Source organism: Danio rerio, chromosome 23, assembly GCF_052040795.2.
Source record: "Danio rerio strain M-AB ecotype USA chromosome 23, GRCz13ab, whole genome shotgun sequence".
NCBI classification, from domain to species: Eukaryota; Metazoa; Chordata; class Actinopteri; order Cypriniformes; family Danionidae; genus Danio; species Danio rerio.
Genome location: NC_141043.1, coordinates 16,544,081 through 16,563,184, shown reverse-complemented (window position 1 = coordinate 16,563,184; position 19,104 = coordinate 16,544,081). Strand labels below are relative to the sequence as shown.

The window sequence follows — 19,104 nt, the reverse complement described above, 5'->3', positions numbered from 1 at the left end:
GAATCGATGGCATGATAATCGTAACCGAACCGATCCGTGAGGCTTGTGTAGGTTCCCAGCTCTAATAATCTGGCTTTCCATTATCCTGTCTTGATGCGCATTTTGCAGTATTGCATGATAAACAAGTGATACAAACGCCAAATTTCAATTAAAATTGTTTTTAATGTATCAAATTATGCTAGCTTGAGGTCATTTCGGAATTTAGCAAAACTGGTTCATGCGAATGATCTGAGATAGGGATGCATTTGCTGAATAAACTGACCTAGCAAACATTACGTCCATGTGGCTAATAAGAAGTCTCCATTATGCCTGCTTTGTTTATAGTTAGTTACTAGGTCACCAATACTACAGTCAACTGCTCTAATAACTTGATGGTAATGCACCTAATTTAAATTTGACAACTTCTGAAAAAAAACGGCTACATGTTAGAATGGAAACCCCCGCTATTGACAACATGATACAGTATGTTTAACAGATTTTAGCAAGTTCATGTTCATGGATATTTCTACACTCCAACTTTTAGTTTGCTAACTAGCCTGCTAGTACTTTTCTACACTCGCCTAGTGTGTCCCCCCCTGTGTATCTCTATAAATTTTGTGTAAATCGAGAGTTTAAATATCCTCTGAGGTCCAAGGTTATATATATTTTATTTTTTTTCAGATTGATGGGCTGAATTAGACATAACATAGCATTTATATTATAACATAGCACATAGCATTAAGTCTACCAGTAGAATGAACCAGATTGTAAACACATATTTTAGATACAGTTTATTATTGCTCTTGGAGTTGTATTTATGAACTGTTGCTGGTACCAAGCTCTTCTGTAAATCTATATGGTTACTGTCTATCTATTACTTTATGCCTCATTTCCACGGAGTAGTACAGTACAGTACGGTTCGGTTTAGCACGTGTCTCCTTTATCTGGCTTGTGTCTCCACTGGCAAATGGTATTCTTTGATAGGCGTGGTGTTCAACAGAAAATTGCAGTTGACAACATTCTCGCTTGGTTTAAAGTGCACCTATGGTGAAAAATCTACTTTCTAAGCTATTTGGACAGACATATGTGTATATATAGTGTATAGACCATCATATTGGGGTGATATAAACATACCCAGTCCTTTTTTTTCAATATTACTACATAAAAACAGTGGACCAATTGGAGCGGTTTTCAGACTGACCACAACTTTATGTAGGAGTGCGGTCCCCCCGCCCACCGAATTGATTGACAGCTGCGCGCAATAACATGTCCCTGTAGTCACGTGTATATGTCAACAAAACCAGACGTGCGCAAAGCAAACGTGAATAAAAGGTCTGTTCAGTTCGCTAGGATCAGCAAGCATCATCAAATGTGATCAAGAGTAAGTTTCACATGTTTAAAATGTTTTGAAACAGTGCACGTGTGTAATTAATTACAGCGATTTTCTTCAGCTTTACTTCATCAGCACAGCCGCGAGTCAGAACAATTATGAAGGAAAATGCTTCAATCCCGGTTTGTGGACGTTAAATCAGGTTTATTTTGTACAATAACATAACAGATATCCACACAGCAGTGGAGATTAGCCTGTATCCTGTCACATTTGCGTGCCAAACCAGTGCAAAGCTTAAACGCGCACGCTGTCTCTCTCTCTCTCTCTCTGTGTGTGTGTGTGTGTGTGTGTGTGTGTGTGTGTGTGTGTGTGTGTGTGTGTGTGTGTGTGTGTGTGTGTGTGTGTGTGTGTGTGTGTGTGTGTGTGTGTGTGTGTGTGTGTGTGTGTGTGTGTGTGTGTGTGTGTGTGTGTGTGTGTATGTGTGTGTTTGTGTGTGTGCGCGCAACAAATACTGATTAGTAAAGCTCTTACTGTAGTTTTTCTCACAAATGCTACGGGAGACCTTCTTCCTTTAAGTCTGTCTGTTGTCTAAAGCAGCTGAGGGAGGAGATTAAAGCACGTGGGAAGGCACGTAGAAACAGTAGGCGGGGAGGACTCACCTTAAAGGCGCGGTACGACAAAACCACCCCCTGGTGGAAAAATGTATAAAACAGCATCTTGTAAAAGGTATAATGAAAAATCTGATGGGTGTTTTAAGCTGAAACTTTACATGCACATTCTAGAGACGCAAAAGACTTGTATTAAATTCGAAAAAAGGGTAACCTAGGTGCCCTTTAAATATCGTATGAGAAGCACTTCTTACTGAACAACTGCTTTATGTACATGAATACTTATGTATAAATAAATTTTAATTACTAACCTTTCTATGACCAAGATTTGACACATGTAACAATAACATCTTCTTTAAAAGTAATTCCATTATTCTGAGTTCATAGTCCAAAACGCAATGAAGATAGTTAAACATGGCAATTTTTTCATGGTTTAGGTTGCTGAAAGAATCATCTGCTCCTTTTTAAAAAAAAATGTTTTATGTATTTATTTATTTATTTATTTATTTATTTATTTATTTATTTATTTATTTATTTATTTATTTATTTATTTATTTATTTTTGGCTTCTTTTTTCGCTCTGACGTTTGTTGTTTCTGAAAGGATTGGGTGTCAGAAGCACTTCAGTAGTCACGCGCACATTATATGAGCTTAAGAAGTTTGTTATTTTGAATATAGACGCAAGGCAAGTGCATGCAAGCTCTCTAGAGAAAGTGAAACCACACAGCTGATTCTTCTTGGCTTTGTGGTTGCTCATCAAGACGACAACGAGGTTTGTTTGTGCTTGGGTTGACCATGGCACATTATTAAATGTATATATTATTACGGTGTAATGTCTCGGCTGTGTATTAAAAAAAAAAAGGTGGTTTCTTTGTTTTTATTCTCCTGGCTGGTGTACAAGCCAATGACATTTCTCTTTAGACCAATAGCAGTCAGCCGTGTGTCTCGCTCTGCCATTTGGTACCCTTTTGTTGTGCTACATACCCTTTACAAGGCACGATTCACTTTGTGGTACCTCTTTATTGTGTAAACAGACATAAGCGTACCGACCCATACCATAACACTCAGTGGAAACAGGCCTTCCTATTTTTAACAACTCTTCCTATTTTTATTTTAAGTTGCGGTGAATTTTCACATCAGGTTTATGATTAACATGTAGATTTGCTCTGCTCACCAACAAAAGGTTGAACACTAACTCTTTTATATGTCATCTTTTTACTAATTTGACCACGCCTTCACAGTCAACATGATTTTCAGGCTCACTTAAGAGGATAGTTCACTTAAAAATGTAAATTTACTCACTATTTACTTACCCTCAAGTGGTTTCAACCCTTTATAGGTTTCTTTATTTTGTTGAACACAAGATAATGTATTTTGAAACCTGTAACCTAACCTCATAGCAGGAAAAGCAAATACTATGAAAGTCAATGGTTAATAGTCTTTTAAAATATGTACTTTTGTGATCAACAGAAGAAACTGGGTGAACTATCTCTTTGAAACTAATTTGGGATTCCTGTCTGTATTTTCTTTCCCTCAGGTTCCTGTACCCCACCATGGATGAGCTTGCTGAAATGCTACCTTCAGTTCTAACTCATCTGAAGTGAGCATCTAAACTTTAGTATTGTCTCTGATAATGTTCACATCATAAGGTTATCCCTAAATCAGTATAAGTAGGCGAAAGCTTGTAAATTTCATCTAGCTTGTGCATTTCTTTGTCTTTTTATTTAATCCGTGCTGGCATTTCTAAGTTAATGAGCTATATGAATGATTGTTCTTCAACAGAATCAATAGTGTGATTGGGATCGGTGTGGGCGCAGGAGCTTATATCCTCACTAGATTTGCTGTAAGTAAAATAATCTTCCATTCCATAGAGTTATGATGACCTATTAGTCATTTTATGTGGGTATAAAGAGCTCTTTGAAATCAAGTCGATTGAGCACAATCATGATGTTTAATTGAGCATCTTGAGATCATGAGAGGTGAACATCAGTAAAGATCATCTGCAGTTAAACCATCAGTCTTCAGTCTACAATAAAATTCCCGACAACTCATCTAAGACTCAAAGTTCACACATGCACTTACACTCTCACCCTACACAAAGCCCTCATTCACCGTCTACACACAAACCTCCACGGATGGATTTCCTCATAAACGCATTTATTAAGACTCATACACACTCACTCTCATGTTTCCTGCTGCTTATTATCAAGGTATAATGAGATAAAGGATATTTCATCAGGTTATCCGAAGAATGTGGCCGTCTTTAGCTACTTTCCCCATTACCTCGGTCAAGCAACTTAGCTTTTCACACTTGTATGTTTTCTCAGCTTGCAGTGCACTTTATCATATTTCGACCACATATGCACTCGCTCAGATGGATGACTGAATCAAACACACACCTACGCAGCTCTGCAGAACAAGCGCAGCAGAGAAAACCATTTAAAACCTTCTAAATGACCCTTTATTTGTCACATGCTTATTCATCGGTGAAGTCATATGAGAGTGTGACCTCCAAAACTGCTGGTGCTTCTCTGCATGTCTTCCTCACTTCCGAGCAGAATCTGATGTGGAGAGGAAAAAGAAGAGGTGTGAAACATGTGCTTTATTTCCATCACCGTCATGATGCATTTGATTTGTTCATGTGTCTGCCTATAGTTCTGTGTTAAAACCAAGTGTGAGGCCTTGCACGAAGTCTGCGTCTTGGACCCTGACTTACTGAGAACTTGGTAAAGGTGTTGATGTTGAGACCTGGTTTGGTCACGTCGATAGGAGGTTTTGCTTGGTCATCACTGAGACTTTCTCAGGCAATCTATTTCCCATTGTTTTACTGTATGTGGCGTTCTCAAGTGTTTTAATGTGACGTATTTCACTGCATGAAGGCAAAATGTAGGGCACAACATTGCATACTCGCTCTTTTAGAGTTGTGATTGGTGAAAGCATCCCTATGTATGTATTTTAGTTGGCCAAATACAGTCATTTAAAGCAGGGATTTCCAGACGTTTCAGCCCGCTACCCCCAGAATAACAATGCCAGTGACTCGCGACTCCCACTATATTCTAAGATGGTTAAAAATATACTAATGCTGCACACACAACAATAGACCTATATGAACACTAGCATATTGACAAAACAAAAAACTGCAACAGTCTAACAACCATATAATTTTTATAGTCATTTATTAATTTGTTTAATATAATATTACCCTTACCTAATGAGACTGATGGCATAATGTTTTAGCACAGGTCTGTTTTTGGTTTAATTTTGGTGACCGCCACTTCTCAATATCTTCAAGTATCTTCTCATTACTTAGTTGTGACCTATATTTATTTTGAAGGTATTTGATTGCCATTAATGTGTCAAAGTTTAACCTGGTGCTATAAATTCAATCTGCTGCAGCTGACGCTATTACTGTGTCGTTGATCTAAGGGTGCTCACACTCCTAGACTTTTGTTTTAGAACCATTTGTTCAGTTAGCGCGGTTCGTTTGGCATGTGAATCCAGCAATCGCGCTCGAATCTGCGCCGGATCAATCGCTCCGAGATCGCCTGAATGGATATATGAAGAGAGAATTATGAGTAGGGCGTGAGGTCATTCCAGACATCCCAAGTCTCCTGGAGGTTCTGGGAGTCTCCTGCAAATGCACAGAGACTCCTGGATGCCCACAAACGAATGAGAATCTTCCGGAAATCGCGCGTCACCCTCCTTGTCCTCAAATCCGTCACACACGCTTCTCACCCCTCCCCACCGCATCCCTCCTCGCTCTTCACACGTCGCGTGCATCCTTTAACACCACCAAACCCCCCCGGTCTTCACATCGCCTATAATGTCTTATTGCTCATCGTTATAACTTAAATAAGGACATCGTATGATTTTTTTTTTAAGGCTGATGGCTTTTTATTAGCATGTTGTTGTTTTTTATTGTCTGTAGGATATGGATAATGGCCCAATTCTATTTGTGTACCCATTCGTCTTTCCCTTGGCCCTTGAAACAGAATGTGAAGGAGAAGGGCTTCAAAATTTACCCCTAAGAAATGGGACACCACTACAACACATGCTTAAGTCTCATCATATGTCACTGCGGTCTTATGCTTCATATGATATCGACAATCGCGACTGCTGTAGTTATTCCAGTTGTGTTATTTTTTGGTATTTATCTTCAGGAAATCACTGAAGGCATCGATATCATGTTATCATAATGATCTAATGTGGCAATAAGATCATAACTGTACTGTGCATTTACACAGTGGCCATATTCATGATGTAAATACACAAAATATACATATACATATATATATGTGTGTGTGTATGTGTGCCATTTCATATATCTTCCTACAGCTGAAATTTACAGCTGATTGAATGATTACAGAGTAAATCATAGTAAAACAGGATGATTCACTTATGCTTTACTGCAATTAGAAATCAGGCATTGTTCTGTCACATCTGCGAGCATCACTATGGCAATTTATTCTTTAAAATCTCAATAAAGAAATTTAATTTGGAAGATTTTTATCACCAAAAGTAACCAATAACAAAGTTTCATGTGATTTATTGGACTGGAGATGTGCTGTATAATGTCTAGTGAAGTTTTATCTATATATCAACTGAAACAGCAGAGATTACAAGATCCATCTTTGGATGAAAGAATTTGGATTTTTTTTTTCTCCAGGCCAATCACAGTGTTATTGAGTTAGATTGTCACATGGCTCAGACAAGTCTATATTTAACAACACCTCAAGAAGTCAAGAATCTCTCATTAGTCTGTTCATCTACATGTCGAGCTGTTAATCCTCTCAGTCAGTATGTGCTCTAAGTGTATTAGCCATGATAGTCTAACCCGTGTTTTGTCTTTCTCTAGCTGAATGAGCCTGCTTTGGTTGAGGGACTGGTTCTCATAAATGTGGACCCCTGTGCTAAGGGCTGGATCGACTGGGCTGCCTCAAAGGTAAACATGTGAATACACTGTCAATTAAACATTAAATCAATTAATCAATGAATAAAAATACATAAATTCATACTGGAACTGTCTGAGGTAATATAAGTATCTCTATAGGAACAGTTTTTACAAATAATTGTTTTTCTAACAATATGTACTGCAGGAAAGTGGCAGACAGATGTTAAGTAATGTGTAAATAAATAAACAATACATTGATCCCTCTAAATAAACTTGACTACAACAGAAGTCTTAATATATTCGCTAAGGAACACTCTACATCAGTGGTTCCCAACCTGTGGTCCGCGCCCCCCTAAGGGGGGTGCCAGAGTTCACAAGGGGGGCGCGGGAGAGGATAAGTGTTGAGGTAGAAAAAGGCAAAAAATGCTCCTCTATTATATTGACCTTATTCTCCGCCGATGAGTGGGCGCTGCCATTTGAATCTTTTTGGCTCGAGACTTCCGGTCTCATTCACTTCCATTCATTTTTAGACATTAAAAACTGCTCATTACGCTGCTTGATGTTGCAATTTGACAATTCCTTGTTATATTATTCTACTTGGTCTGTGTAGTCATGCAAACATTTGTTTGTAGAGCAAGTAGTTTGACCGTTTTCTTCCGTTTATTATTCCTAGTCATTTCTCCCATAGGCTACTGAATCGGAAGTTCTAAGACAATCGCGAAAACAGGCGCACTTCCGCATTTTAGAATAAGGTCAATATATTATATAGGGCTGTACAATTAATCGAAAATCCGATTTCGATTTCAAACGATTATAAAAAAGCATTAATCGAGATAAAGGATTATTGCATCATATACCGCCACCTTTACAGTTGTACTCCTGTTGCTCTAAAAAGCGCGAAGGAGCGCGTGCTTATGTGTGTGTGCAGCACGCACACGCAGCCAGAAGCATGCGGCCGGTCAGCATTGGCTCTCATTCGCACACTGAGACGAGCAGCGGAGCGCAGACATCTAAAGTCATTAACGTGAGCGCTTTAATGGTCAAATAGGTGTCAAAACGCGATGTTTAGTGATTATTTATATTAACCATCATTTGTGTAATAAACAAACGAGTTGAGGATCAAAAGACATGTGAAAGAGAAACCAAAGAGACAGCGAGAAATATTCCTGCTGCCGCCTGTTTTTATGATTATTAATCAAACAACGAGAAAATCCCTCACTAGTCTTGACTAAAGTACTGCTGTAGCTAAAATGTTTTTCTTACAGTGAAGATGCATAAAGCACGGTTTGTTTAATATTTTTGTTCTATTGTATTTATTTCTCTTTCCTTTGCAGGGTGGAAAATAACTGTATGTAAACACTTGAAGTCAGAATTATTAGCCCTCCTGAATATTAGCAACCCTTTTCCTCCCAATTTCTGTTTCATGGAAAGAAGTTTTTTTTTTACTTATTTCTGAACATAATAGTTTTAATATCTCATTTCTAATTACTGATTTCTTTTATCTTTGCTGTGATGACAGTACATAATATTTTACTAGATATTTTTCAAAATACAAGCATTCAGATTAAAGTGCAATTCAAAGGCTTAATTAGGGTAATTAGGCAAGTCATTGTATAACAGTAGTTTCTTCTGCAGACAATCAAAAATATTTATTGCTTAAGGGGGCTAATAATATTGACCTTAAATTGGTTTCAAAATATTTAAACCTACTTTTATTCTAGCTAAAATAAAACAAATAAGCCTAGAAGAAAAAATATTAAAGGAAATACTGTTAAAATTCCTTGTTCTGTTAAACATAATTTGGGAAATATTTATAAAAAAAATAAAAAACTCTCAGGAGCGCTAATAATATTGACTTTAACTGATAATCGTTTTGAATTATCGTGATTACAATTATGACCAAAATAATCGTGATTATGATTTTTCCCAAAATCGAGCAGCCTTACTATTAAATATGTATTTTTTAGTACCAAAAAAAAAAAAAAAATATATATATATATATATATATATATATATATATATATATATATATATAAAACAAAAAAAACAAACAAAAAAAAATATATATATATATCAAAACACATGCTTAAAATTCCAACATAATAGTAAAAATAATTAAAATAAATAACTTTAAATAATTATTTAAATTTTGCTCACTCACGCAATGTGCTTGTCAACGTGTCGTAAAGGTAAAATCAAAACAAAATCGGCAGAGAAATGTAAATGCAGTGATTCTTCAGAGGCGAAGAAAAAGATTAGACAGTATGACAAAGACTACCTAAATTTTGGTTTTATTGATGGCCAAGACAAGTTAAAACTGATTAATTTATATTTTCTATACATATTATATATTAATATTACACAAACACACACATTCAGTGTGTATATATATATATATATATATATATATATATATATATATATATATATATATATATATGGGTGTGCGTGCGTGTGTATTTAAATGGTGGGGGGGCTCCAATGTTTGTATATGTTCATGGGGGGGGGGGCCCTAAGAAAAAGGTTGGGAACCACTGCTCTACATTTTTTGAAAATGTGATCATTTTACAACTCCCCTAGGGTTGAAACCGTTGAGTCTTACCACTCTTGAATCCATTCTGCCAATCTCTGCATCTGGCGGGAATATCTTTAGCTTTATAGATCATTAAATGAGACTAAACCTTTAGCATCTCACTCAAAAGTTATGAAAAAAGACTTTTGATTATTTTTCTGTTTAGAGCTGGAGTTTTTACATTGTGCAGTAAGACCGACAGAAAAAAAGGTGCTATTTTTGAGGTTATTTCCTGGAACTAGGTCTGCACGATTTATTGTATTATTATCCTGAAAGTGATATTTGTTGCCCACAATAAATAAATAAATATCGTCACAATTTTACAGTATCAAGACCAAGTCGTTATTTTAATGGGTGGGGTTTATGGATTGTACCGCATCACAAGCATGAGATGACTGTGTCTACAGGGTGGGCCATTTATATGGAGACACCTTAATAAAATGGGAATGCTTAATGATATTAATGTCATGTTTGTGGCACATTTCTATATGTGAGTGGGCTTGTAAATAACTCATGAAAGAATAAAGTTGACAGAAACATGTAGACAGAAAACACTGTATCCAAATGTTTCAATGTAAAAAAAAAAAGTCATTGTGGCCCTGTTCAGGTTTGTTTTCATCAATCTGATGCAACTTTTATTAGTTACAAGAAAAGAAAATGTAATTAGAAGTTTCAGATCGATTAAACGTAAAAAGACTAGCCTGTTTTATGCATTAAATAATGAAGTAGATAAGTAATTTCCTTCATTTCTGATTAGACCATGCACTTTATTCCATTTTACAGTTTAATAGGTATATATGCTTTTTTAAAATAATATTTGTTTAACAAATATTTTTGCACATTGAAAGTAATTAAGTTATCTGTCTTTTGATTAAAAGCTTTATGCAAAGGTTTAGGAATTGATTGCGCACAAAAAAAAAAAAAAAAAACAATCATCCAACACATGCATCACTTTCAGGCCACGTTTTGGAGGAAAAATTTGCATCTGAGTGGTGTTTTGAATAGAATACAATTATTAAAAAGCTTATATACACATAAAATAAAACATTCACAAAGGTGTATCTTATGGAAAAACACCAATTTATGAGTGCTGCTTTTTTTTTTTTTTAAAGAATCAAGGAGTTTTAAAATATAAATCTAATTTGCAGAAGAGAAATGACAGGAATTTGAAAAGACGGAGTGTAAAAGCCGTCTCAGCCCTACTTGGAACTATACTCTAATTCCATTTTAACAATCAAGGAACTTTGCTGCTGTACCATGGATTATGCAGTACTGTTACCTAGCTGCCTATCTGGGCACTATTGTAAAGCACTGCGTAATATTTTTGCACCTCCTGCAGCCATGGTAAGGCAGCAAAACTCCTTGATTATTTCACTAGAATGAGTATAGTTCCTAGACATATTAGCCTACAAAATAGCAACTTTCAATTTTCCATCGGTCATAGTATACAACGTAATTACAGAATAGTCAATTTGATTAGTAAAATGATCGAAACTCACTTTTGAAATTGAGTTAAATGCTAGCGGTCTAATCGGATTTAATGATTTAATGAACAAAAAAATGGTAAAACTCAACTTTTAACTACAAATAGCAATTTTCCGTCAGCCTTAGTGCAAAACATAAATACAAAAGACTCTGCAAATGGGTAGAAAAATATAGTGAAACAAGTTTTAGAAATTAAGTAAAATGCTAATGGTCTAATCTGATTCAATGATTTTTGCTAAGCTAAGCTAAAAGTGTTCTGAATGGATAAAATAGTAAAACACAGCTGTTTAAATCTAGCGGACTTGTTTTTTTAAGTCATGTTTCTTGAGTATTACTATTTTTCTTTTAAGTATAAGTCTAATTATAGATTCATCACCATTTCATGTAATAAATTGTGTTTTTAAATCTTTTTATTTACTGATTATTTACCCATATTGCATATAACCCATAGCCATATTCTCATAAATGCTTCATATCATATACTTCCATGATTAGCCAAAAGCTAACGCTATTTCTCCATACTTGAGATTTCTCAGCAGATTAGTGTGCTTGATCTTCTTAAGGGTTTCCCTGTTGTAAAGCTCTTAATAACCTTACAGGTCAAATTGCAACATTAATGAAAAGTGCTGAAGTCGGTGGCTGTGAATGTTGGGTGGAGGTGCTGGGAGCAAGATTTGTATGATCTTAAAACATCTGTTTGCTTCTGTTTTTAGCTGTCTGGATGGACCAGCAATCTCATAGACATTGTGATGGCACACCATTTCAGCACGGTAGGTTTAAAATATGATGTTCCCCTGGAAATCCGTTAATGACTTCAAGTCAACAGCACCTTTAGAAATATGTTTTAAAAATGGTTACATGTTTAATACTTATTTTCCCCGCTGTATATATCCGACAATAATGTGCTTCTGGTTTTACCTCTGAAGTTGTAGTATACCATACATGCGCGTACCTGTTTTCATTGAATTATATGCTTTATCAGAAACCAACTAAATAAAATTATTTAAAAATCAAAGAGCATAGTAATTAAAGCCACTTAATTTAAAGTGGGACCCAAAAGCTATGTAATAACCTGCAGTACCACTCCATGATTTCCTCAATAAGTATTTCAATCGTTGCCCTATAAAGAGTTAAAGACTACGCTTTTCTTCCTCAGGATGAGCTGACGGAGAACCAGGAGATTATCCAAACATACCGCCTGCACATCGCTCAGGACATCAATCAGGATAACCTGGCGCTCTTCTGCCAGTCCTACAACAGGTGACAGGATCAAAACACATTGATTATTGGCAAATGAGCTGATCTTAACTGGATTTTCTTCTCTTTACTGCAGTCGTCGAGATCTGGAGATTGAGAGGCCCGTTCTGGGAATGAACGAAAATGCAGTTAAAACGCTGAAGTAGGTTCATTGGTTGTCTTTTTCTTTTTAGGGTGTCTTTTAAAATGTCTTCAATTTGCTGAAATATTGTGTTGTAGGTCATAAATGTCCCTTGAAGTATAATGTCCATTTTTATTTGATGTTTGATGAATTCTCAACCGAAACCAAAGAGAGTGTGGGATATGGTGGAGCTTCTACCCTTTAAAAAAAACAAAATACATTTTTATATCAGTTTTATATCTTCTAAAGGAGAATTTGTCACTGTTTTGTCACTGCCCTATTTTTCTAATTGAAAACCTTAGAAAATCTAAACATTTTTGTGCTGATAGGCTTCAAAATCCATTGCATGTTAAGGGATAAACTATTATTTTACTGCTTATTTGTATATACATACAGATGCCATTAAACCAGGCTGGAGCTCATATATATATAAAAAAAAAAAAATATATATATATATATATATATATATATATATATATATATATATATATATATATATATATATATATATATATATATATATACATATATATATATATACATATATATATATATATATATACATATATATATATATATATATATATATATATATATATATATATATATATATATACATAAAATCTGAAAGGTTGAACAGAAGTGCTGCAACATGTTGCAAAAAGCAATGATCCAGTGAATTTAATCAATCTTTAGGTCAAATTTAATAGTTGTTTAAATACCTTCACTCAATTATATGGACTATAAAATTTTGTGAAATAATTTTTATTATAGTATTTTTTTATTATGGAATTGTTTTTATAATATATTATTATATAATTAGAGAAATTTTAGAATAATTTTAGAAATGAGCTAGAACAAGATTTTTTACATTATTGGCCAATTTCTTAAAGTAGAATGTTGTGACTTCCAGCTCATTTTGCCAGCTTGAGTCACAAATGTATCAACTACAATTTTTAAGCCTATGTATACAAGTCTAAGTATACAATTTAAATAGATATTTAAAGTTGTATACAAATATTGTATTTTAATTTTGACAACACATTGCTGATCATGTTTTATAGTGCTTTTATTAAAAGTATTGAAATGCTTCTGAAGCCTAGAAAAGGTCACTGGAGAAGGTGATAACAACAGCCAGTTAGTTGTTGGGAATAAAACTAAAGAGTATTCATTGTATATACAGTACTGTACCAAGAAAGAGTATTAAATAGGGCTATCGTGATTATCAATGATAAGAGGCATCCTTTATTATACACCTTCAAATGGTTACCATTATAGTCGATATTGTGTTCAAAGATGTGTAAGAAATTGTTCAAAATGATCATTTATCCCTCAAGCAGTTAAGTTTTTAAATTCCTCTTCTCCTAGTAGCAGTTGATGGCCAGTAGACTGGATGTTGTATACTGTAAATAAAATTTCCCTACAGGGACAAATTAAGTTAACTAACTAATTAGAGTTTGCTTGTTTTCACACATGATTAAAAAAGAGGCTAAGAAATATCGAAATTAGATTTTTTGGAAGGGATTCCAATTAACAATCTTTTCCACTGGCCATTAGAAAAAAATCCTTAAGTGTTTAGTAATGTAAAGTCTGATTTTTTTTTTTCATGATGGTCTTGAAGGTCTTAAAAAGTCTTAAATTTGACTTGTTTGACCCTGTTTGTTATTGTTTTGATAATGCCTATACTTACACTGTGAGGCCTGTCTTCCTCTGCTGTTTAGGTGTCCTGCCTTGCTGATTGTTGGAGACACATCACCAGCGGTAGAGGCTGTGGTGAGTGACTAATCAAAAAAATGACCTGTTACGTCTACTGGCAATGAGAAAGAACATGTTGTGCTTCCTGAAAGAGTGTGCACTGACATCACGTCTTAAAAGAGCAGATAGCATGTTTTGCAATTTGTGTTTGTTTATGCTAGTGCATCACTTATGACAAGAAATGTCACATATGGGTCAAAGGTGATAAGGTTTTAATGTAATAATAATGTTAAATAATAATAATGTTAAACACAGCTTTTCTTTTAGTGCATGTGTGCTGCAAAATATAATGACTCAGGTTAGTCTCACTCAGTAGACATCAAGTCAAATAGAAATCATGAAGCAAGAAGAATTATATAACCTGATAAGTGTTTATTTAGGAATGACAATGTAGCCCTAAAATATTATTATTATTATTTTTAGTCTTTTTTTTAAGTAAAGCTCAAATTATGTGGTTTAATTTGTACATAAATGCATTGTTCGTGTTGAATGATGATTGGATATAATTGTATCTATGTTTTTTCATTTTAGTATCACAAATGCTATTTTACACATTTAAGAAACATTTTACATGCTTTTTAATATGCTTTTATTATGGTTTTCTATTTACATTTTAATATGCTTCCCAGTGTTTATAAAATTGCTTTTGTATATAGTTTGATGTTGCCATCAAAAATGAGATGTCTTTGGCCTACATGTATGAAGAAATGAATTGATAAAAACACTACAAATTGCGTGACCAGCACAGATAAATTATAGTTTTAGGATGCTTTCACACATAGACTTTTGTTTCGGAACCTGGCACGTTTCCCAGTTAGCGAGGTTCGTTTGGCATATGTGAATCCAGAAATCAGGCTCGGATCAGCGCCAAAACAATCAGTTCGAGATTGCCTGAACGAAGTGCTCGATTGAAACGAATTGGCTCGATTGAAACGAACTCTGCAGCCAGGCTATATCACGGTGTATATGTAATAGAAATATATATACAAGAGAATTATGAGTAGGGCAGATCGTCATTCCTACCGGTAAATATGTGTTTCATGTCAAATACGAAAGTGAAAGCATGCTGAACTATTAACGAGAGCTGTTATCTGTTAGGAAAATTGACCAAACAGCAGTCTTGGTTTATCTATTATTTTTGTCTATAATGTAAAGTCTATAATGCATAAGCCAACGATTATATATGATCAAGTCTTACTTATATTTGGTAACTATATCTGTGGGTGTCAACATTCAAATTAAAAGCGCAGCTTTTCGCTTATAATGTCCTATTTCTCATCTTCATAAATTAAAATAAGGGCACATGACAGCTGAGCGGGACTCTGCAAAATAAACCGTGAATCTCTGACCAATGTGAGGAGAGTGTACTCGCATGTGATTTGTTTTAGCTCTTTTGGTCCAATCAGAAACGTTGCCATGTGAAAGCGAACCGCATCAAGTACAAAGTGTAACTATGTAACGATTTTAATCCCTGTTTCGAAACAAGAGAATCAATCCACAGGTGTGAAGCACCCTTAAGGCTCAACATTTTTTGCTTGTGTTTTCTATTGACGTTTAACGCCTGGTGACTAAATTAAGGGCATCATTGTGATCGTGCACACCAACGCGCAAAACGGCAGGCGTAAAAACGTCATTTAAAAAAAAATCCCTCATGCTCGTTTTTTGTTTTGACGCACCGTGTCAAAACCTTCTCCACCAATCAGATTGGCACTTTTGTTCATGTGCACGGAGCTACTGAAGTTACAGTAAACTGCACTTGGAGGCGCTCAAGCACAAAACTGTCAATACGAGCGCACATTGAAGAAGATGCCCAGCTGCGATATAAATGCGGAGCTGCTTATTCCTCTGGTGAACAATAATAATTTCTTCATTGCTAATAAAAAAAGTTACAAGTTAGGGGCAATTTAAAATATATATTTAAAAAAATAGTTACACCGTCGTGGACTTGTTTAGTTTGTTTACGTATACTGAGTTTTCTTTCACAACTTTCAAAAATGCAGTTTAGCTTGTGACTTGACCAGGTGGTATTATTTTTTTTTTTGTCTTTTTCAACAGGTTGAATGCAACTCGAGGCTTAACCCAACCAAGACTACTTTACTCAAGGCATGTCGGCTTTTTCTCTTCCTTGAATAATTTTTGGATTCAGAGATGTAAACCTGTCAAAATAATTGTTTGTGTTCCAAAGTATCATTTGTGTTCATTTGTGTCTTTTTGGGGTGCACTGTTGGTGTTGGTGTGCAACCGGATTTGATTGACATTATCATTTAATTAGATTGGCTGATGTGAAAATTGTAGGTGTGCACCCATAAACTGTACCTGAATCTGCTTGAAAACTGTGGTCTGGGCTAGGCAACACACCATGAACATACCTGCCAACACTCCCATATTTTCCGGCAGTCTCCCGTATTTCAGATTTCAGATCAAACTCACGGAATTTCACCCCCTTTCTCCGGTGCTCAGTTGTTTGGTACAATCTATAACACAGCCGGATGGCTGACTATTCCGATGGCAGCCGGTGCCCGGTGCATAGGACAGATCAGGCACCCCTTCAGGTCGCCCCGCTCTGCTCCCACTTGATGGTACTGAACTTCCTCTCCCACACTTTTTGGTTTTTCCAGCCTTTGTAAAGTACTAGACACAGACACATCCTCACAGACACATAACTTATCTTATAGCAGTAATCACAATACCGTGATAACCTGAAACTGTGATATTTTTTCCAAGGTTGTCATGCCTTCAAAAATATTATTAGGCCCATGCCTAATATATTAGACTTTCCAGCTCTCTTCCATGTGCAGGACTTGAAATGGCATTCGTACGTGGTCTGCTACACGTCTGCAAGTTAATGAAAGTGTGGCCTGTTTAATAAAGTCAGACTTTGCAACAATACAAAACAATTTATTGAGATTCACAAGATGGTCTCCTTGCAGCCTATTGCGAATGTTTGTCTTGACCTGCCAACACATTAACTGTTAAAATTTAGCTTAAAGCAGCAAAAGTCTTACAGTTTACACTGCTGACTGGGACGGTGAGGGCAATAGAAGCTACTTTAAACTAAAAACAAAAAACTATACATTTTAAAATTAGAAAGTGGGCCAGTTTGTCTCAAGCGCTATTAGTACACAAGTATACTACTAGTACATTGATAATTGTATAAATAAAAATATACTTTTGTACTTGACCTTTGACAGAATGTGCAGGCGAGAGAGACAGAGTGCACGCGAGAGAAGCCCTGTGTTGGCGTGCGAGAGAGGCAGAGTGTGGGTGCTTGAGAGAGACAACAAGACTAAACTATTATTAATTACCCTCTCTCGCGTGCACTCGGTCTCTCTTGCCTGCACCTGATCTACGTCACACTCATTCGGTCTATCTGCATTCGCTTGACTTTTGGACCCGGAGCAGGAGAGCTACTTCGACTGCTACCTGCAGAAGAGGAAGTGCTGCCATCGTCACTACACTAGGAGAGTTTAAAGAATTCTGATATTTTTCTTTTTTCTGTAGGCTGATGCGACATCCTAGCCAGCCTAAATCCATAGGGGTTACGTAACATCAATGTAATCTTATGAAAAAAACAATTGTTTTTTTGTTGTCAAATGACATTCTGTGAGACTACGTACAAAAAATTATTTAGAATTATTTTTTACAAGAATTAAGCAACAATTGTGGAATTAAAGTGATTAACTTCTGCGAAACTATCAGTTCTGTCAGATGGGGTGTGCTTTCTCATTCCCATACAGCAGAGTGGCTGTGTGGAAGGGTTTAGTGAGCAGAAATTTGTAAACGCGTGACCATGTAGAGACAGACATGCTGTTTTGTAAATAAATAAATTAACTTCAGGGGGGCGGGGAAAGCTATTGGGTTGGGCAGGGCGCCACCCTAATATAATGGAATAATATAATATAATATAATCCCTGGGTTCAGAAGCAAAAATCACAGGGTGAACAGTCTACGTGGGAGGGTCAATCAAACCTTGGTGTAAACTAGGCAATCAAACCTAAAGTGAAAGTACCCTTTGAGCATAGTTGTTCAGTACGTTCCTCATCATCAAAATATATGTATACACTCACTGGCCACTTTATTTGGTACACCTTACTTGGGTACAGAACTACCTTAATCTGTCGTGGCATAGATTCAACAAGGTTCTGGAAATGTTCCTCAGAGATTTTGGTCCATATTAACATGATAGCATCACGCAGTTGCTGCAGATTTGTCGGCTGCACATCTATGATGCGAATTTTCAGTTCCACCACATCTTAAAGGTGCTCTATTGGATTGATCAATACTCAGACCAGCCCGTCTGGTGCCAAGAACCATTGTTCAAAGTCACTTAAATCCCCTTTCCTCACCTTTCTTATGCTATGTTTGAACTGCAGCATATCGTCTTGACCATGTCTACATGCCAAAATGCATTGAGTTGGTGCCATGGGATTGGCTGATTAAAAATTTGCTTTATCGAGCAGTTGGACAGGTGTTCCTAATAAAGTGGCCGGTGAATATGTGTATGTATTGTTGTTTTAAATAAGTTCGGTCCTTAAAATTTAAAATAATAATAATAATGAAGGTTAAATGAACCATAACTAAATGGTCCACATCAAAACCTGAGGTGAATGGAGGCCAGTTCACACTGCACCAGCTGATTCTCATTAGTGGATTGATTTTTTTTCTTGTCCTCTCTTCAGATGGCAGATTGTGGTGGACTTCCTCAAGTTGTCCAAGTAAGCATAAAAACAACCTGACATGTTAGCCACTGCATCAGGATGGTGTAGTTTTGACTTGTATTGACAATAAATGTCTCTTTCTACAGCCGGGTAAACTTGCTGAGGCTTTCAAGTACTTTGTCCAGGGAATGGGCTACAGTAAGTATCTCTTTTTCACACGTTTATCTTATGTGTATTATTTGTATTCAGTGTTTGTTTAAAATGTGTCCCTCGTTTGCATTTTGTGTCTAAGAGCGTCTTGATGTTAGAGAGATGTCTGCATCATCAACAAATCGCTTACTGTGTGTCCCAGTGGTTTAATAATGTGTGTCATAAACACTCACACTGTTACATCTAAAACAGCTGCAGGCTTATGACTCGTTCAGGGTGTAGGTGTGAGTGAGTACAAC

General features: G+C 35.9%; 1 protein-coding gene across 9 annotated transcripts in view; it reads left to right on the top strand.

The window, feature by feature from the left end:
* ndrg3b (ndrg family member 3b) overlaps positions 1-19,104 on the top strand; it is a 158,586-nt gene that overhangs the window by 125,536 nt on the left and 13,946 nt on the right. For all 9 annotated transcript variants that reach the window (XM_087305245.1, XM_087305246.1, XM_087305243.1 and 6 more), the window contains 10 exon segments: positions 3,454-3,516; positions 3,699-3,759; positions 6,772-6,858; positions 11,578-11,634; positions 12,021-12,124; positions 12,198-12,263; positions 13,964-14,015; positions 16,053-16,100; positions 18,677-18,712; positions 18,802-18,853. In XM_087305245.1, the coding sequence (XP_087161371.1) occupies positions 3,454-3,516; positions 3,699-3,759; positions 6,772-6,858; positions 11,578-11,634; positions 12,021-12,124; positions 12,198-12,263; positions 13,964-14,015; positions 16,053-16,100; positions 18,677-18,712; positions 18,802-18,853 (626 nt within the window).